The sequence below is a fragment of the Ctenopharyngodon idella genome, chromosome 1 (genome assembly GCF_019924925.1).
Source record: "Ctenopharyngodon idella isolate HZGC_01 chromosome 1, HZGC01, whole genome shotgun sequence".
In the NCBI taxonomy this organism is placed as follows: Eukaryota; Metazoa; Chordata; class Actinopteri; order Cypriniformes; family Xenocyprididae; genus Ctenopharyngodon; species Ctenopharyngodon idella.
In genome coordinates, this window is record NC_067220.1 from 3397765 (window position 1) to 3420194 (window position 22430).

Sequence of the window (22430 nt, forward strand, 5' to 3'; positions counted from 1 at the left end):
GGCGTTAGAACAGTGACAGAGACAATTATTTAACCCGTTTTCCATTACATAAATAAAATATTTTAGTAATACTTAAGAGGCGATATTAAGATAGAATTGTACAGTTGTTTGTGTCTGAGATAATTTACGCCAGTCAGGCTATTTCGCAAAAAAAGAAAATAACTTTTTTTTTTTTTTTTAAAGGGCTAAATAAAGCCTAATTTAGGACAATTTAAATGATATTTCGATCAGAACTGGCTCTTTCTTAAGCCCCGCCTTAAAACCGTTATTGACCGTTATTATTACCAGACGATCCTTCGCTCTTCTTATGCAAGCCTGTTTAAAGTGGAACGTTTTAAAAATATATTTTATAATATATACAGTATAGTTATGTCACAATGCAAAAAACGTAAAATAAAAAATTGTTAGTGGTCCTAAAGATTAACTTTATTTACTTACAACAGAGACATTTTGGTCGATTTCGTGAGAAGATCACCACAAACATACAGACTAGCTTAAGTAATAATAAAAATGACCCAGTGATTCTAGACTAAATATACACACTATACTGCTCGGAAATCAAATTCAGCTGCTGTATTTTATGTCAGATTTTGTCTTAAATGTAAATCATGTGTATGAAGTTAGTATGGAAGTCCATTTCCATCACACAAGAAAAATAAATCTTGCTTTCGTAAATCTTAAGTCAAACTTGACTTTAAAAAATATTTATGAGATATTTATACGAAAAGTCAAAATCATGATAAAAAAAAATCATGATTATGACAAGTCGAAATAACGACATAAAAAGCTGAGAGAAAATTTTGTAAAATCCAAATAAGCTTTACATATCTTTATTGGAAAGTGTTTAAACAATGTTTTTCATGCACAAGCACCTGCAATCATCAAAATAATAATTCGTTACAGCCCGAAATACACTAATTTTTTAAAATGTATTTATTTTGTGGCGGGTCCAGCTCCAGAACACCGAACAGACAGACTTCAGGCTTTCTCAAGCCAACATCAAAGTTTGTTTACAAACTTTAGCTTTTAGTTCATTACGAGATAGTTAGTCATAATTATGACTAATTATGAGATTGAAAAGTCAAGAAGTACTTAGTCATAATGACATTTCGACTTTGAATCTCACAGTTTTGACTTTTTATCTCATGATTATGACTTATGTCATAATTATGATTGACCAAAGCATGATTTATTTTTATTATGTGGCGGAAATGGGCTTCCATAGGTTAGTCATGTAGCACACATCATGAATGTCGAATGCCACTGCTGAAATAAAGCCTTTTTTCACAAACTAAGGCACTAAAAGACACTATGATGATTCTGGAGCAGTTTGTTCTTTAGCGTGTTTCTTCTGGTGGGTCTGAAAACTACCTAAATAAGCGAATCTCTCGCCGCAGATGGAGCAGTGGTAAGGTTTCTCTCCTGTATGAACTCGCTCATGAGTCTTCAGGACGTCTGATCGAGCAAAAGTCTTGTCACACTGAGAACACTTGTACGGTCTTTCTCCTGTATGAATCCTCTTGTGATTTTGTAAGGTATCATATGTACTGAAACTCTTCCCACAAACGCTGCAGTGATACGGTCTTTCTCCAGTGTGAACTCTCTGATGGACCCCATATTGACCCTGATCAAAAAAGCTCTTCCCGCAGTAGGAGCACAGGTACGGTTTCTCTCCGGTGTGAATCCTCTCATGACGAATCAAATTAGATTTTTGACGGAAGCGTTTCTCACAGTATGAACACTGATACTGTTTCTCCTCAGAGTGTATTTTCTGGTGTGACTTCAGAGTAAATAACTGCGTAAAGGTTTTCCCACATTCGCTGCACTGGTACGGCCTCTCATTGGTGTGAACACGCACATGTTTTTTCATATGGTATGCGTACATGAATCTTCTCTTGCAGTGAGGGCACTTGTACGGCCTTTCGCCCGTGTGAGTTCGCTTGTGAACATCTAGATTCCCTTTGCTGCTATAATTCTTGTCACATTCGCTGCAGTGGAAAGGCTTTTCGCCAGTGTGTGTCTTCATGTGAGCTCTCATATTAGAAGGAGTGGTGAAAAAATCCTTCCCGCACTGTTCACAGCGAAACTCCTTCTTCACTCTGTGCTCTTTTGTATGAAGTCTCCTCTCTTCTAAGGTAGGAAAGCTGATGTCGCATATCTTGCAGGTGAAGTCTTTCTGTTCTGTGTGTTTTCTCTCATGTCTCACTAAATGTCCCTGTGAACTCAATGTTTTCCCACAGGTGATGCAGGAAAATCTCTTGACCTTCAGCTGATCTTTTGATGTTGAGACTGTTTCTTCATCTCCATCAGATGATGAAACACTGTTGTCATCTGAAAAGAACAAAACATTAATAAAAAGCCTAACATTAAATTGTACTCAGAGTTCGGCTGCATCCACATCTAGAAGAAACAAACCTGCAGGAATAAACTCATCATCATCATTCCCATCATCCTCATTATTCCCATAATCAATCCCATCCTCCTCATGTCTCTGTTGTTGTTCCTCTGCTGTGGTTTTTTCTCCTCTGCTCTCTATCAGGTTCCTGCAGTCCACCAGTTTGACGGAGCACATCTTCAGCGGCGTCTGCAGCATCTGCTGTTCTCCAGCGTTACAGTCAGAGGTTTGATCAGCGGATCCATGATCCTGAGCGTCAGTATAACACAGTAAAGTGAGGCTGAGCTCTGAGTCCTGTGTGTCTCTGGATCTCCAGACTGAATCCTGAGCTTCTGTCCCGTCAGTCACACACACTGAAACCTTCTCCAGATCCTGACAAACACAAATAAACAACAACCTGTTGATATTAGCCTCATTACTCAGCAGTTATCTCTAGTGGTTATATTGGTGATTAGATTAGATACTGCTGGTTTAATTTGAGATGTGCATAAGAAGTGAGAAGCTAACAAAACTTTGGTTTGATTGATCTGAAGGATGAAATGAGCCGCTCAAACCTCTCTGTTGGGTTTGTCTCCTCTTTCTCTCAGCTTTGCCTCCAGTGACGCCACCTCTTTCTTCAGCTGACAGATTTCACTGATGAAATCCTCAATATCCAGCATGGACAGATCAGTTCCTACTGATTTACAGCAGATCACATCCATCTGCGCTTTCATGCTCAACATCTGAACACTAACACATCATGATTTTATAAGACATTTATAATAGATTATTTGCATAAAAATCGATTTATCTTTATTTTACTCTATTTTCTTCAAATATCATATACCCTATATTTTATCTCCAGGACAGTCTTTCTTTATCATTTCCACACAGAAAAAAAGTTGTTTCAATGTGGTTACAGTTTTTCTCAATCGATTTGACACATTTCTCAAAACAGTTAACTCAGTGATCTGAACACTTTGTAATTGTCCTAAACAGATTGTGTGTTTTCATTTATTTCACAGAAACTGCAAATCATGTGAATAATTTTCTCAAAACACTACGCACAAAATTGTTCGCACAAAGTTCATACATCCAACCAAAACTTTAATATATCACGAAAAAAAACAATCACAGGTATTTTTACTGGCTTTACACATAAATAAAGAGATGTATGCATAAAGGTTGTGGTGTGGTTAGAGGAAGGGTGTAATGAGAAGGAAAGGAACAGATAGAATGAGATCATATATGAGGAGAGAGGAGGAAGTAAAAAAGGAGGATAGGAGAAGTGCTGAATACAGTGGAGGACACTGGTGCAGTGGAAAGAAATTATTTATTTGTATTTGTACTTTATTTAGTGTATTTGTAATTTATAAGAAATTCAAGATACAGTGGCAATTTGTATTTTCTCAAATGTCAGGGTGGCACAATTGCAAATATTTTATTAATAATAAATAAGTTTATCAGTAATAATGTTAAACCTGATTATGCAACATCTAGAGGACCCTGATAGATCACTGTGGCGGATTGAAAAGGGTTGTAGATATCTTTCAAATACTGAAAAAAAAAAACCCAGCTCATTTCAACTATATATTTACAAATATTTGGTTGTACCACCTGAAAAAAAAAAAAAAAAAAAAATGTAAACACTGAAATGTCATGTAACAACTGAAACTTGTTTAAACACATTGTTCATGACTCAAAAATATGCATTACATCAGTTTTGAAAAGATTTTTTAAAAATACCGTTTTTGAAGCTTTATTTGCTCAATGACCCAAATAACAAAACCTGTTGGAAAAACATTACAATAAACGTGTATTTCGTTAGTGTATTTGTACATCTACAGCTGAAAGTGTTATAAAATCTTTAGAGAAACACTTTTGAGTATTTACTTTTAATGAATACATTACTAGAAAAAAAATCAGTGCTTTATTTGTAAAGTTGAACTGTTTGGCTAAGGTAAGAGTGTGTTTAGATGTGGAGAAATGTGCCAAATAGATTGAGAAAAACTGTAAAAGAAAAAAAAGTTTCCTCAGAGACGAAGAAAAATTAAAAATAAACAGGGTAATAAACACGAATTCTGCTTTCCAAAAAAAAAATACTGTAATAATAAATAATATCACCTTCATTTAAGACATTTACCTTCAGCTGCTGGATTTTTAGATTTCTGCTCGTTTCTCCTTAAACTGTAAATCATTTAAACTGATACGAGAAAGCATCAGACAGTCATAAAAACATCAAGCACATAATGATGTAAAATCACATCATCGGTGTAAAACATGTTAAACACGCACGAGCTGAATATATTTACCAACAGAACCAAACAGATCTCTGCACCACTTTCGCGGGCTGTTTTTTTTTTTTTTTTTTTTTTTTTTTTTTTTTTTTTTTTTTTTTTTTTTTTTTAAATTATTTATTGTACAAATTTCACATATATTCAACAGATATAAATGTTTCACAGATAATGCTCTGAAGAGTTTCATATCATCATGAATCAATAACACTTTTACCTTAGTTATTATATATTGCGAACAGTAACATTCATATCAAAAATATTTAAAAAAAATATTTCCAGAAATTAGAGGAAAAAAAGAAAGGAAAAAAAAAAAAAAAAGGGTATACATGTATATTTAAATTAAAGAAGAGGAATTTAAGTCTTTGTAAATGTTTATAGTTCTGATTGCTTTGCGGTTTGACAGTCCTTGTAATGTTTCAAAATAAATCTTCATGTCAGCCTTGAAATGGGTGATATTAGGTATCCTTTCAGACCATTTACATTTGTGTATATGAAATTTACCAAGTAATATTATAAGATTTAACATAAACACATGACTCTTATCTATACCTTTTTTGTCATAATAAAAAATAACATCTCTTTTCTCTATATTAATTTGGATTCCACTTAACATATTAAATAAATATTCCACATCAATCCAAAAGAATTTAACATACATACAATCAAAAAAAAGATGTAAAATAGTTTCAGTATCCATTTTACAGAATACACAAGATTCAGAAAGATCATTTTTATATCTTTTTAGGAAATGGTTTGTTGGATAAATTTTATGTATTATTTTAAAGTATATTTCATTAACTTTATTATTGATACAGTATTTGTTGTTATAAGTCCAAATCAATCTCCAATTAATATTCTCAAAATGGTCATTCCAAAAGAATTTATGTCGAAATGTTGTAGGACAATGAATCAAACGTCTGAAAAATGTATTATTACATTTACTGTCATTAATATCAACACCGTTCAACAAGACCTCTTTTTTAAACGTTGATTGCTTGTGAGATTCACTGATGCCTTGCAGAAGTCTCAAAAAACCTGTTGGTATTGCATCAAATACGATGCTGTATTCTCGTGGAGATATTGGAATACAGAATGTCTGTAAAAATTCAGAATATGTAAATAAGTACCCCTTGTCATTTATCAATTGTGAGACCATTAAGATACCATTTTTAAACCAATTGTTATAGAAGATTGATTTATTCTTATATTTAATGATTTTATTATTCCAAATTAACTGTTTGTGGGGGGAAAAATTATGTTTGTATATAAGAAGCCAACACAAAAGAGCCTGTCTATGAAAATTGGATAACTGAATAGGGAGTTTGTTAACTTCAAAGTCGCATTTTAGGAGAAAATCTATACCACCAACTTTTTCAAAAATGAGGTTTGTAATTATATACCATAACTTATCTTTATGCTTAATATAATGTTTAATCCAGTTCAACTTGAAAGTTGTATTAGAAGTAGCAAAATCAAGGACGTTCAATCCTCCTTGATCATAAGAATTACATAAAATATTTTTATTTAAATAGTGAGGCTTGTTTTTCCATATGAAATTGAATAAGGTTGAATCAATTTTTTTTTGAAAAGATTTTGGTACATCTAATACTTTGGCAGGATAGACTAAGCGAGATAGCCCCTCAGATTTGGACAAAAGAACCCTACCTTTGAGTGACAAATCCCTCATGAGCCATATATCAAATTTCTTTTTAATTTTCAACATAAGGGGTTGAAAATTGGATTGCACTCTTTCTGACTGATTTTTACAAATATTGATACCAAGATAAGTTACCTCCTCCCTAACTGGAATACCTTCAAATTCGGTTAAAGGAATACTATTGTCTTTAAGTGGAAAAAGAGTACATTTTTTAACATTTAAAGATAAACCTGAAGCTTCAGAAAATATATTGAGACACTCTATAACTTTTTTAACCTGTGATATATCTTTCAAAAAAATTGCTGTATCATCAGCAAGCTGACAACTTTTAATTTCTTTTTCCCTAATTTTGATGCCTTGAAAAGAGTTATGATGTAAATGTAATGCCATTATTTGCATGACCAAGAGAAATAGAAAAGGGGCTGCCGGATCTCCCTGTTTTATGCCCCGGGAAATGCTAAATCTACGAGTAGTTCCCCAAGGAAGTTTAATTGAACTATTACAGTCACTATATAAAGTTTGTATCGCCCTTTTAAAGTATTGACCAAAACCAAAAACATCCAATAAATCAAATAAAAAATCGTGTTTCACAGTATCAAAGGCTTTATATATATCTATAAATAGAATGTAACTGTTATCTATTATGTAATCCTTATAATCTATTAAATCTAAGATTAACCGAATATTATTACTAATATGTCGTCCTTGCATAAAGCCGGACTGACTATCATCTATAATTGTATCTAAACACAACTTTATTCTTTGTGCAAAAATATGAGCAATCAATTTAGCGTCATTATTAATTAAGGTTATAGGCCTCCAATTGTCAAGAAGCAAACAATCCTTATTGGGTTTAGGTAACAATGTAATTAAACCTTGACACATAGTTGGGGGAAGCCTACAAGATTCTATAGCCTCCTTAAAAACCAATAATAAGAATTCAGAAATATAATCTTGAAATACCTTATAAAATTCACCTGTAAGGCCATCATTCCCTGGGGATTTATTATCTTTTAACTTACTGATGTTCTTTTTTAGTTCGTCAATGGATATATCTTGATCACAAAAGTCCTTCTGAGTTTCATCAATACCTTGAGCCACATTTTTTATATAAGAGAGGAAGTATGAGCTCTGATTACTGTTGTGTTCAGAGTATAGTTTCTTATAAAATTCTTCCACAAAATTTGAAATTTGTGGGGGGTCTTCAGAGAGTTGTTCATTAATTTTAAGTTTATATATACTATTAACACTAACATTTCTTTTTTCTAAATTATGAAAATATTTCGTATTCCTTTCACCATATTCTATCCATTTCCGTCTAGAACGAATAAAAGCACCCCGTGCTAAATTTTGATAGATATTGTCCAATTCAGATTGTAATTCAAATAAAATACTGATATCGGCTGGAGATTGCTCATTCTTTTCATAAATAGAAATTATTTTCTTCAGTATTCTATCTTGTCTCTGTCTTTTTTCCTTAGATAATTCTTTTCCCCTTTTGATTGCCATATTACGTATCTGAAATTTGGTATCTTTCGCGGGCTGTTCGCGGTTTAACACAGCAATGAATGACGCATTTCCGCCTCCTTCTGGACTGGAGCGAATATTTAGGCTGCGTCCTGCAGAGGTCGCATTTGTCGCGTGTATACGACACTGAGGCTGCCTAATTTTTGTTGCTGATCTATTCAGCTCTAATGATGATCTGTTATCTTACGAAAGTTTTATGAATATCTACTAATAACAAAAAATGTATATCCTTTTTGAAGAAATGGCAGTTGTTTTCACCAGTTCACACTTACAAATAATAAGAAGAGGCTCCAAGCTCAATTGAACCCAAACACAGAGTGCTCCCCCATATCCTGGGAATAGGAACCAGCCGAGAGTGAGTCAGGGTGGTGGAGGGATGCAGAAAACTGTCAAGGTAACTATAGGTGAGTCGGCTCTCGTCTGTGTATACAGGTGCTGGTCATATAATTAGAATATCATCAAAAAGTTGATTTATTTCACTAATTCCATTCAAAAAGTGAAACTTGTATATTATATTCATTCATTACACACAGACTGATATATTTCAAATGTTTATTTCTTTTAATTTTGACGATTATAACTGACAACTAAGGAAAATCCCAAATTCAGTATCTCAGAAAATTAGAATATTACTTAAGACCAATACAAAGAAAGGATTTTTAGAAATCTTGGCCAACTGAAAAGTATGAACATGAAAAGTATGAGCATGTACAGCACTCAATACTTAGTTGGGGCTCCTTTTGCCTGAATTACTGCAGCAATGCGGCGTGGCATGGAGTCGATCAGTCTGTGGCACTGCTCAGGTGTTATAAGAGCCCAGGTTGCTCTGATAGTGGCCTTCAGCTCTTCTGCATTGTTGGGTCTGGCATATCGCATCTTCCTCTTCACAATACCCCATAGATTTTCTATGGGGTTAAGGTCAGGCGAGTTTGCTGGCCAATTAAGAACAGGGATACCATGGTCCTTAAACCAGGTACTGGTAGCTTTGGCACTGTGTGCAGGTGCCAAGTCCTGTTGGAAAATGAAATCTGCATCTCCATAAAGTTGGTCAGCAGCAGGAAGCATGAAGTGCTCTAAAACTTCCTGGTATACGGCTGCGTTGACCTTGGACCTCAGAAAACACAGTGGACCAACACCAGCAGATGACATGGCACCCCAAACCATCACTGACTGTGGAAACTTTACACTGGACCTCAAGCAATGTGGATTATGTGCCTCTCCTCTCTTCCTCCAGACTCTGGGACCCTGATTTCCAAAGGAAATGCAAAATTTACTTTCATCAGAGAACATAACTTTGGACCACTCAGCAGCAGTCCAGTCCTTTTTGTCTTTAGCCCAGGCGAGACGCTTCTGACGCTGTCTGTTGTTCAAAAGTGGCTTGACACAAGGAATGCGACAGCTGAAACCCATGTCTTGCATACGTCTGTGCGTAGTGGTTCTTGAAGCACTGACTCCAGCTGCAGTCCACTCTTTGTGAATCTCCCCCACATTTTTGAATGGGTTTTGTTTCACAATCCTCTCCAGGGTGCGGTTATCCCTATTGCTTGTACACTTTTTTCTACCACATCTTTTCCTTCCCTTCGCCTCTCTATTAATGTGCTTGGACACAGAGCTCTGTGAACAGCCAGCCTCTTTTGCAATGACCTTTTGTGTCTTGCCCTCCTTGTGCAAGGTGTCAATGGTCGTCTTTTGGACAACTGTCAAGTCAGCAGTCTTCCCCATGATTGTGTAGCCTACAGAACTAGACTGAGAGACCATTTAAAGGCCTTTGCAGGTGTTTTGAGTTAATTAGCTGATTAGAGTGTGGCACCAGGTGTCTTCAATATTGAACCTTTTCACAATATTCTAATTTTCTGAGATACTGAATTTGGGATTTTCCCTAATTGGCAGTTATAATCATCAACATTAAAAGAAATAAACATTTGAAATATATCAGTCTGTGTGTAATGAATGAATATAATATACAAGTTTCACTTTTTGAATGGAATTAGTGAAATAAATCAACTTTTTGATGATATTCTAATTATATGACCAGCACCTGTATATATAATTCATCATGGAGATGATTAGATAGACTGTTTCAACGTTCTCCTCCCAAACTTTGCTTATAAAACATAATTTGTCGCCTGAATTCTTCATTCTCTTGAGACGCAGACATGTAAGAGGCTGACAATTAATTGAACATATACTTGTTTAATTAGTGACACTTAGCCTACATTTTAAAATATTTCTTTGAATATAGCAACCTTTGTACTTTAAAAACTTTATTTGAATATGGCTATGACACCTCATTCTACAATATTTCTATGATTAAACAGCTGACAGAGACTCCTCCCCCATCAGCCAATCACTGTGGGCATAGTTAGTAAGCATGTTGACATCATCCATAGCAACAAGGTCAACCCCGCCCTTACTCTTCGCTTAAAGTCCCTGTAAAGTCAATTCTGAGAATTGTTTCTAAACACATTATAAATGTTACAAATGTATTGCTGAAACACATTACAAAGACTGTGAACTCTGTAGTACTGAATTGTGGAGTTAGACCGTTAAACAGTTTTTCACCAATTCTGTGTTCAGGATTTTTTGGGTGGTGGCTTGATGATGCACTAGAGCCACCGAACATGGCCCCACCCTTAAAACTATAATAGGCTTGTTCCGTCTGAAAAAAGCAATGCATTCTGGTTAGAAAACCTGGTTGCGATAATATACAAAACAGCTCGGTCTCCTTGTTTAAATTTTCTAAAAACGATATGAAGAAGAGGTGGATTTATTTTGTGAAGAGCCATCTTGATGGAGAGCTGACAATCACCAACACCCACCTGTGATAATTTAACAAACTTCCATCAGAGACAACTGGGATTCCGCTGTTATTGGCGAATGGGGCCGAACCAACTATCTCCCGCCTCGGCCTTCATTCTCCCGTCTTGCGGCACCGACATCTGTCGCCACAGTCGGCAGTACGTGCCCACCAATGAGTGTAAGTTGCCTTGTGTGCTTATGTTATAGTTAGTAGGTAGTCCACAGTAACTCTACTAAACTTTGCAACCATCTTATTCTTTTGTTTATATGCATCAGTATGTTTGACTCATCAGTAGATTTTGAAATACACTGTTTGGAAGTTAGTCAGGCCGACACCAACAACAAACGTGTAACCAATCAGCATTAGGGGGCTTATGACGGTCGAGGAGAGAGAAGGAGCAACAAGGAGATTTGAAAATAAGAAAAAAAAACTGCAGAACGTGAGATGTGAAACAATACAAAAGAGCTCAAAAGAATATCACTGGAATGAAGGTTTATGACTGGGCAAGCGCTTTAGGACCACGTTAATATTAGAAAAGCATTCCAGCACTGGAGAGAGCAAAGTGGGAAGGCCTGAAAACAGATGCGGGGTGGGTTTGTTTGGGTTGATTTCAAATATCAACAATGTCAAGAGATCATCAATCATTCAAAGAGTCAAAAACACATCTCGCAGAGGAAGCTGCCTCTTTTCTGTAGAAACTAGTCTGCCCCGACCCAGATTCCACTCCAAAGTATATTTTAGAATGAGCTCATCCCCAAAATAGCTTAATTATCATAGAGAAGAAGAAAGTCAACAGTTATATTGTTTATGTACCATTTGGGTTGATCACATCCTAAGCAAATGGTCATCAATTGTAGAATGGGAATGGGTGTGGGACACAGAGAACCATCTCAGACAATGAGGTGTCTCAACTTCATTAACATACAGACCACAGCTGTTACAACAGGAGCAATTTAATATACATTAAGAGTGGTAAACTGTAACAGGATAAAAGGTTTGAGATTTGGATGTTCTGAGTTCATTCCGACTCTGATGAACCCAAGGTGCTACATGTACTTTGTCACTGCTACGCTGCAATAAACTTCTTCATCGAGATCTTCAGCATCTTCATCATTTTTTTCTTACATTTCTGAGTTGTGTAGATGTTGATGTTGGAAGCGTCAGAGTTAGAGTCCCTCTCCTTTAGTTGTGGGTTTATAAAAAAAAAATAAAAATAAAAAAAAACAATGAATAAATATCAATTTAGTTTAGTTAGCCATTTAGCAAAAGGCTAAACTACAGCGGGAACAGAACGAGAAGAGGGTCATCTCAATATGATTCACGAGTTGGGAGAGAATGGGTTTCTTGGTTTGTTGTATTTAAAAATGATTTAGCCCTAATTTTCTTCACTAAAATAATAGGATAAGACAAATGAAATTAGAAAATATGAATTCTTTAATTTATTTTTATTCATAGCTCCCACAAAATCATAAATTGACTCTGCCCAAAACTCTGCCTATGCCAAACACATGATGTTGTGTAGCAGTAGGCCTGCTTAACTTATAAAATATCAAAGACTTCAACAAACAGTAAGTTCATCAGCCTGATTTTATTAAATTCTTGTATGCTGAATTTACACAGCGGTGGCCTTTAAAGCCATCACATCATGTATGTAATTCAGCAGTCCTTGATTTGAAATGGGGAACTTTTGATTAATTGCACTGGTTTAATTCTACAAATCATTTTTCATGCTAATCTGAACACAAGCATATAAAGCCACCTGAGTACAAAGAACAACATTTAAACATTAAACTAAAAACTGCTCCTAATATATGAGAGCAAAGTGTCATGGAAGATGTATGGAGAGCTATTATCATAAGCACAATCAAAATTCCCATTTACCTTTACAAGAATGAATCAAAAACGTTTGATTTATATACAACAAATTTAAGCACTCAGATTGAATGATCATCATACTGAAGATTTAAACATTAAGGTCTCTGCTTATTTTAGCCACTTATTAAAATGCCTCTTTTAATTTGTTGTATGCATCACTGTGTCATCCATCCACAACCACTGTGACATAACAGTCATGCATAAAAATGGTTAGCTAAAGTGTCCTAATCTTTTTTAAAGAATCTTTTATATATTGCTAGTCCTCCAGCTCCAGCTGCTCCAACTAAAGCTAGACCTCCTCCTGCAACTATTACTGCTGGTGCTGCCACAAATGTTGTTACTCCCAGGGTAACACCTCCTGCTACTACAGCTGCTGCTCCTGCTGATCCAATTATTACTGAAACATTACGTAGTCTATGTTCTTTTCTTTTGATAATTACTTTAAACCTCTCATTTGTGTAGTACCTCCATCCATTGTCCTCTGCCATGTTCTCAATCTTCTCCAGCAGCTCTGTGACCTGATTGTGATCGCTTCTGTTCTGTTTGTTGAATGAGTGAAATCTGCTTCCACAGCTGTTGACCAGTGATTGAAGAAACATTCTCTCTCCAATATACTCATCTAATGATTTACCCCCCAGATTATCAGTGTGAGTGAACAGAATGATGGTGTGTTGTACAGCATGTACTCCAATGTTCTCCTGAATCCAATCCTTTGTGTTTTCCTCTTCATCTGCGAGTTTGATGACCAGCAGGAACACATGAGGACCGGGAGCAGACATCCAGACAAACTTCTCTATTTCTTCTTTCACCTTCTTCTCTGCTGCATCAATCAGTCCTGGAGTGTCAATTATTTTCATGCTCTTTTTATCCACATGTGCTTCTTTTAGCTCGCAGGTTTCAGTAGCAGAATTTCTCCTTTCAAAACTTTGGCCTACAATGGTTTCTACTGCACTGGTCTTTCCTGATCCAGTTTTACCCAGCAGCACAATCCGAGGATTTTCTGACCCTGTACATCAGAATTTCAAATAAAATACATCAATTACAATTCAGAAAAAAAAAAAAAAAAACATTTAGATTAAATAGATCTACTTAAATTCTTAATTTCTTAAATACTGTCCCTCAGTTTCACAGATGAGGCTTAAGCTAGTCTCAGACTAAAATGCATGTTTGAGCTGTTTTAACTGAAAGAAACTTGTACTGACATATCATAAAATACACCAGTGTTATTGTTTTGTCTCAAGATGTACATCAGTAATGTTTTTTTTCTAGTGTACGTTTATAAAAGCTACTTAAATGTCCTAATTGAACTAAGGCCTAATTCTGTGAAACTGGGCCTAAGAAATTAAGGAATGCAGGAATGATCAATACTTGATCATTTATATCGTTTATATCATTATGATAATATGTTTCAAAGAATAAGCCTTATCAGAAATAAAAAGCCAAACACACACTTACAGAACTGTTTTCTATCTAGTATCCTTCTCTGAGCTTCCTGGTACATCTCATCAGTGTAATGTCCTCCTCCGTTCTCTTTCACCATCTTTTCAATCTTCATCAGCAGTTCTGTGACCTGTTTGCGGTTCCTCTTGTCTTCATTATTGAATGAGTGAAATCTGCCTCCACACTCATTAACAAGAGCCTTGAGATTATTACTTTTTCTGATCTCCACATCAAATGGTTTCTCCTTTAGTGCATCAGCGTGAGTGAACAGAATGATGGTGTAACATGCAGCTTCTTCTCCAAAGTTCTCCTGAATCCATTTGACTGTGTTTTTCTCCTCATCTGTGAACCTCACATCCAGTCTGATGACCAGCAGAAATGCATGAGGACCAGGAACAGACTTAATGACACACTTCATTATTTCCTCCTTCATTTTCTGTTTTGACATTGTCGTATCAAACAGGCCTGGAGTGTCGATGACTGAGATGATCCGGTCACCCAACTTTACATCTCCTCTCTCACAGGTTTTAGTAACTGACACTAGTGAAACATCCTCCTTAAAATACTTTTGACCCAGGATGGTGTTTCCCGTTGAACTCTTTCCTGATCCAGTTTTACCCACCAGAACAATCCTGAGTTCAGATGAGGCTGATACTGTGAGTCAAATTAAAAAGCATTTAAAAATAATTCTACTAATTGGGGCTGTATTCACAAAGATTTTTATCTTATCACTAGGAGTCCCCCTAAGCGTTGTGGAGTTTTAGCTTAAAACCTATTTACAAAACTGTAAGGCTGACATCTAAGGCTGTGGCTGGAAGTCAGTTGTAGTTCTTGTGTTTCTGTTAGTCTTTTTTCTGTTCTTGTTGTTTCTTTTCCTTCAGTGATTCTGCTTGTTAACAGCAGGTGTTCATCACTAATTCTCAATTATCACTTAATTAATCACTTAATTATCTTATTAATTTCAACACTGCTTCAGTGTTACTCCAATACTCTGTAGTATGGACACAAGTTTTCATTTAAAACTGAAGATTTTGCTGTGGGGTTTAAAGGGTTAAAGGTGTAAGATGAAAAAAAAAAAACAGAGTGAAACCTAATTTAACAGTAATCAACTGTAAATTAATTTATGGAAACAAACTAGAAAAACAGCAATTTACTGCCAACCCTGCTGATAGTAGATTACCATAAAATGAAGGAAAAAAAACAGTAATATTCTGTCAAACGTAACATAAAACAAAAACAAATTTTCATTTACCATATTAAACAAGTTAATTTCACTGAAATATTAGTGCAAGTTAATAGAAAAAAGTTATGCAAAGTCAATAACTGATAAGGAGAGTAAATATTGAACTGAAGTGTTTTATGTGTTTTTGTACAAGATGATATAGGAGAGATCTTTTAGTTTAATTCATTCATTTTGTGGGTCACCATTGTGCTGGAGAGCAGAGCCTGTGCTTCAGTCAGTGATGAGCTGAGAAACACTGATGTTATGCTGCATGTTGCTTTATTTAATGGCAGCAACTGTGTAGTTACTGATGCAGTGATAAGCTGTTTGTTAAGTACTTTAACACATATATGTCTGCTATTGCTAGCTTAGACAAACTGCAAAGATTTGAGTTAAAATCATATTATTAATTTACTATTATACTTTAAGTGTTTGCAGTTAAGAAATATTCATTTTCAGTTGACTCAAATGAAAGAAGTACTAACGATGTATAATACTATTTTTTAAACTCAAACTGTTTGAAGCAATCGGTTTCCCAAATGAAATTAGTTAATTTCTATGGTAGTATTACGGTAACATACTGTAAAAAAGGAGAGCTGTAAATTAACAGCACATTACTGGCAACCACAGCTGCCAGTAGATTACCGTTATTTTATAGCACAATTTTTTACAGTGATAGGTAGACGTCACTAATCCATGTCTGACTGATACCGGCACAAAGAGTTTTTTAAACCTGTTCTGTTTGTAACGGGGAATTCCTTCTTCCAGAGGGTAAAAGTGTATATGAGACGGGTCACTTAAAATCCTTTTAGCCTCGTTCAATGTACATTGGTCATACAGAGTCTGAATCTCTGTATGATCAATCAAATTAATCTCAGAATAATAGATAGAAGAAGAGTCTTGTTTTTTTCAGCAGACTTAAGATTACTGTATCATATGAGTACTTCAGAACGTAGTTCTGTGAGTGCCTACTTGAGCACTCATTAGTGTACAGTGTGAAAAGAACTGGTATGTTAACACAGCCCTGTGGAACGCAAGTGCTACAGTATTTTACTTGAGATAGATTATTTACTTTGACTCTCTTAGTTCTATTTGTTAAAAAGGTTGGGTTGGGAGGGAGCAGGAAGAATTAACTTCACACATGAATTGGCGCCTCTGAGTCCAGACCTTAATTTCACTGAAAGTCTTTGGGATGTGCTGGAGGAGACTTTACAGAGTGCTCACCTCTTGCATTGTCAATACAAGATATTGACCAAAAATTGATGCACATCTTGATAGAAATAACATTGCAACATTTATTTCCATCAAGATGTGCATAAATTTTTGGTCAAGATCTTGTATTTGCCTATTTACATCCAAGAAGTGACTTTTTCTTTTCTTTTTTTTTTTTGGCCGGGCAGTGTATAACTGAGTGATGATTGAGCATTATTGAAGACAGCTGATGATGACAAGCAGAATCACTGAAGGAACGAGAAACAACAAGAACACACAAAAGAGAAACACAAGATCTACAACATAGTCACAGCCTTAGATGAAATCAAGATAAAAGACATTAAATCTCTCAATATATATACAGTGGGGCAAAAAAGTATTTAGTCAGCCACCAATTGTGCAAGTTCTCCCACTTAAAAAGATGAGAGAGGCCTGTAATTTTTATCATAGGTACATAGAGACAAAATGAGAAAAAAAAAAAAAAAAATCCCGAAAATCACTTTGTCTGATTTTTAAAGAATTTATTTGCAAATTATGGTGGAAAATAAGTATTTGGTCAATAACAAAAGTTCATCTCAATACTTTGTTATATACCCTTTGTTGGCAATGACAGAGGTCAAACGTTTTCTGTAAGTCTCCACAAGGTTTTTACACACTGTTGCTGGTAGTTTGGCCCATTCCTCCATGCAGATCTCCTCTAGAGCATTGATGTTTTGGGGCTGTCGCTGGGCAACACGGATTTTCAACTCCCTCCAAAGATTTTCTATGGGGTTGAGATCTGGAGACTGGCTAGGCCACTCCAGGACCTTGAAATGCTTCTTACGAAGCCACTCCTTCGTTGCCCGGGCGGTGTGTTTGGGATCATTGTCATGCTGAAAGACCCAGCCACGTTTCATCTTCAATGCCCTTGCTGATGGAAGGAGGTTTTCACTCAAAATCTCACGATACATGGCCCCATTCATTCTTTCCTTTACACGGATCAGTCGTCCTGGTCCCTTTGCAGAAAAACAGCCCCAAAGCATGATGTTTCCACGTCTGGCACTGCAGGATTTGAGTCCTTGGCGGCGTAGTGTGTTACTGATGGTAGCCTTTGTTACTTTGGTCCCAGCTCTCTGCAGGTCATTCACTAGGTCCCCCAGTGTGGTTCTAGGATTTTTGCTCACTGTTCTTGTGATCATTTTGACCCCACGGGGTGAGATCTTGCGTGGAGCCCCAGATCGAGGGAGATTATCAGTGGTCTTGTATGTCTTCCATTTTCTAATAATTGCTCCCACAGTTGATTTCTTCACACCAAGCTGCTTACCTATTGCAGATTCAGTCTTCCCAGCCTGGTGCAGGTCTACAATTTTGTTTCTGGTGTCCTTTGACAGCTCTTTGGTCTTGGCCATAGTGGAGTTTGGAGTCTGTTTGAGGTTGTGGACAGGTGTCTTTTATACTGATAATGAGTTCAAACAGGTGCCATTAATACAGGTAACAAGTGGAGGACAGAGGAGCCTCTTAAAGAACAAGTTACAGGTCTGTGAGAACCAGAAATCTTGCTTTTTTGTAGGTGACCAAATACTTATTTTACAAAGGAATTTACCAATTAATTCATTAAAAATCCTACAATGTAATTTCCTGGATTCTTTCCCCCATTCTGTCTCTCATAGTTGAAGTGTACCTATGATGAAAATTACAGGCCTCTCTCATCTTTTTAAGTGGGAGAACTTGCACAATTGGTGGCTGACTAAATACTTTTTTGCCCCACTGTATATATATTTTTTCCCTCTGGTTGCAATAACTGTGTTTATGGTGGCAGGACAAGCAAGAAAAATTGTGATCCAGTGATGATGAAAAACATAATAATCCCATTTAGAGCCTGATATCTGATGGCATTGGTGATGTTATTAATTTCACATTATTGATTATTGTGAACATGTTAGCGTACATCTTCTACAAAACTCCTCCTTGGCTCCCAGCATGCATTGCAGCATGACTCATGTCACCAGTTGTGGTCAGAATTATTGGCACCCTTGGTAAATATGAACAAAGAAGCTTGTAAAAATAAATCTGCATCTGCTTTTGTTCTTTAATTAATTAAAAAAAAAAAAAAAAAATCACAAAAATCTAACCTTTCATTGAAGGAAAAGTATTGAAAGTGGGGGGGAAATCACATTATGAAATAAATGTTTTTCTCCAAAACACATTGGCCACAATTATTGGCACCCTTTTATTCAAAACTTTTTGCAACCTCCTTTTGCCAAGATAACAGCTCTGAGTCTTCTTCTATAATGCCTGATGAGTTTGGAGAACACCTGACAAGAGATCAGAGACCATTCCTTCATGCAGAATCTCTCCAGATCCTTCTGATTCCCAGCTCCATGTTGGTGCTTCTTCTCTTCAGTTCTCTTTAGGGTTCAGGTCAGGGGACTGGGACGGCCATGGCAGAAGCTTCATTTTGTGCTCAGGGACACATTTTTGTGTTGGTTTTGACGTTTGTTTTGGATCGTTGTCCTGATGGAAGATCCAATCACAGCCCATTATTGGATTTCTAGCAGAAGCGGTCATGTTTTGTTTTTTTTATCTGTTAGTATTTGATAGAATCCATGATACCATGTATCTGAACAAGATGTCCAGGACCTCCAGCAGAAAAATAGGCCCACAACATTAAAGATCCAGCAGTATATTTAACCGTGGGCATGGGGTACTTTTTATCCATGTGTGCACCAAACCCATCTGGAGGGTTTGCTGCCAAAAAGCTCTTTTTTCTTAGTTTCATCTGTTAGTTTTATCATATTTACCAAGGGTTCCAATAATTCTGAGCACAACTGTATCTTGTTTCTTGATGTCTGTGGGTGTCTAAAGTGATTAAGGAATTCAAGATGTTGATAAGATCAATGAATCTGAAAACTACATGACAACATCATTATCAACAAGTAGCCAACATTGTCACGGTTCATGGGTTCACTGACTCATTCTCGCTGTCTCTGTGTGTGTGTGTGTGTGTGTCTGTTATTGTTGTGCTGTCAGTGTCAGTTCGTCGATTAGTGTTGCCGTAGCGACTGACTGCGCTGATCAGCTATTGATCAGTCGCAGGTGTGGCTCGTTATTGTCCCTATATGTAGTCTTGTGTTTGCTGTGTTCATTGTCAGATCGTTCGGGTGTTCACATCTGTTCTCTGTTGTTCCAAGCAGTATTGTCTTGTCTCCAGTTTCTCTGTGTTGGATTATTGCTCGAGTGTGGATTATCTCGCCTATTCTGATCGTCTGTGGATTACATGCTCGTGTGGACAGCGTGTTCTAGCCCGTTGCAGTCACCAAAGCCTGTTCTACGTGTTGCACTTCTACATCCGACCATCTTGCCTTGTTTTTCTGTTCTGCTGTGGACTAAATAAACTGTTGTTGCATTTGCTACTGGATCTTGTGTTATTTGCCGCGTGACAAACATCATCTGATTATATTCGCTTCTGCTTTTCTTACCATAACAATCACAGTTAACAGCCAGAGAGAGAGAGAAACAAACATTAAAAATTCAAGGCCAAAGAGCCCAACTAAAGCAAACACCAACCGCCGTAACGGTGACTTCAAACTAAACTATTATTTTCAGTTAATAACTTTATTTCAGCAATAAAGTCAGTCTGGTTAGTAATAAGTGAAGCTGATAATGCTGTTTGTGGAGTTGTTTAATCCTCCTCTAAGAAAGAAAGAGAGAAAGGCTGTGGCTGAAGTCAGTTGTAGTTCTTGTGTTTCTGCTTGTGTTCTTTCTTTTTTTCAGTGTAAACATGTTACTTCAGTTGATGGTCTTGATTCTAAGCATTACAAATATGATGTTCAGAAGCATTGTTGGGGTTTCATTTTTTATGAGGACACTCCTTAGACATAATGATTTGCTGTACAAATTTTATATTCTATTAAACCAAACCTTACAGAAACCTTTCTGCATTTATACATTTTAAACAAACAAACAAAAAAAAGTTTGTGTATTCTGTTTCCCTCTTAATTATCATTAATTAATTTTCAGGTGCGTATTTATCTGCAGAAGAATGTATGTATGAGAACCTTCTGTTTGTTTTTTAAAAGTGAAACTGTTGTTGTTTCTCAACTCTACTTGTTACTGAGTTTGAAAGCTACTGTTACGCAACTGAAAAAATAAGTACAGTAAGCTGGTAGCAATGCTTATTTCCTAAAGCCGAATGCACGGTGCAATTTTTGCCGTCTTTTTTGTCTCTGGAGAAGTTGTGTGAAAACCATTGATTCAAACATGTTTGAACCTGTTGTTTCCTCATGTTTATACTCCTGTGGAACAGGAAGTCATGGCTGGACAATTTCATGTTCATGATCACCCTGGTGTGCTAAAGAAAATATGTATATTCCCATCCATATGTAAATATGGATGGGAATATACTTCTAGGGGTGCCAATAATTGTGGCCAACGTGTTTTGGAGAAAAACATTTATTTCATAATGTGATTCCCCCCCACTTTCAATTCTTTTGACTCTGGGGACATTTTAATGCTTTTAGATCTGAGAGAAGCGTTTGACACTGTTGACCATGGAATTCTATTGTCACAGATATATTTATTCACACATATGCAGAGAAATATATAGCTTAATATTTCTTATATTTTAAAATTATTTACATTATAAATGCTCCATATTTTCAGGCTAGTTGATAAAAGCACACCTGCACTTACTAAAGTGTTTATCAGAGAGACTATCACTGTGTTGAAGAGCGCACAGCCATTATTTTTTTTAAAATAAAGTAATTTTAGCCTTAATGCTGATTGGTCAATCATCCTAACCACAGGCTCTACTCTTCGGCTCAATGATAACCCCAAAAACTCACACATACCAGAAAACCTTTTAAATCCCAAAATAATAGAACATTAAACACTAACAGATCTCCCCCTATATTAATACTGAGAAAAACACATGAAATAACACTTCATTTTAACATTTACTCTCCTTTAACAGTCAGAAGCAAAGCATGCTGGGAACTAGAAATCTGCTGTGACTCATTCTGTGAATGTGTGTATATATGTGTGACACGATTATCAGGTTAACTGACTCGTAACACCACCTCCCGGGTGTCCCGGGTAATTTTGCAGAAAAAGTGCAAGAATCAAAGTTAATTTAATCACAGTGTATGTAAAATGTCACACTAAAATAATTAGTATAAAATCTTTATCAGTGCTTATTTAAGACGAGGCGAACTTCCCAGCCCCTGAAATTAAATGGCTGAAATGAAACTAATTTTGGGTAAAAAGACTCTTTCGCAATATAGGTACATGCTTACATCTGCTAACACTGAAGTGAAATGACTGAATGGGTCTTACCTGCCAAATTATTGTCCTCTTCGTTTGAAATCAGAGGTACTGTGAGGAAACAAATGTGATATCTGTATTGATATTGTAGAATAAATATATCTATAGATTATTTCTAGGTTTTGCAATGCTGTACTTGTAGATGTAGGATACTCACCTTTTTCACTCATTTTGTTTCCGTTTGGTTTTGAATACTTAACAGAAAAGGCTGTAAATCATTCAATCACTTATTTGTTATTGTTATTTTTAATCATGCAGGGTTTGATAAACAGTATAACAGTTTAAACGTTTAAAGTCCGTGTGAACAGGAAGTTACTACTGACTTTACTATATTGTGACATATATATATTGTGAAATATTGTGACATATTTCTAACTGAAACGGAATATTGAATCGAGGGTGGGTATTTATTTTAGCTCACCTCCTCTCCATCCCTCGCTCACAGCAAACTAATGGTTGGTTAAAGATATTCTGTCCAAGCCCTCAAACTGACATCATCAGAGAAGGAACGCCATTCCAGAGTGGAAGCAAATTTTCAAAGATTACTAAGACTATTTTTTCTGTGTATTTACTTGTACAGATTAATTGTTCACCACAAGACTAGCAATGTGCATTAAATAGTAAATAGTGTCAATTTTGAGTTTAAAACTATTTCAACATTTAAAAAACGCATCTCTAGAGCTTGATTTTTTTTCTTCTTCTTTTTTTCTTCATTCAACATACAT

General features: G+C 36.0%; 1 protein-coding gene across 2 annotated transcripts; it reads right to left on the bottom strand.

Annotated features, from left to right (window-relative positions):
• Window positions 1-11592: 11592 nt before the first annotated feature.
• On the bottom strand, window positions 11593-22027 carry LOC127508339 (GTPase IMAP family member 8-like). 2 transcript variants are annotated; one of them, XM_051886178.1, is made up of 5 exons: window positions 21863-22027; window positions 21718-21756; window positions 13986-14624; window positions 12996-13536; window positions 11593-11835 (listed from the first exon to the last, which is right to left on the bottom strand). In XM_051886178.1, exons 1-5 carry the CDS (start codon window positions 21873-21875, stop codon window positions 11766-11768), a joined length of 1302 nt encoding a protein of 433 aa, XP_051742138.1. In that variant the 5' UTR covers window positions 21876-22027; the 3' UTR covers window positions 11593-11765. The 2 variants fall into 2 exon arrangements, with proteins under 2 accessions (XP_051742138.1, XP_051742131.1); XM_051886171.1 differs by lacking the exon at window positions 11593-11835 and having other exon boundaries at window positions 12225-13536.
• Window positions 22028-22430: the final 403 nt, after the last annotated feature.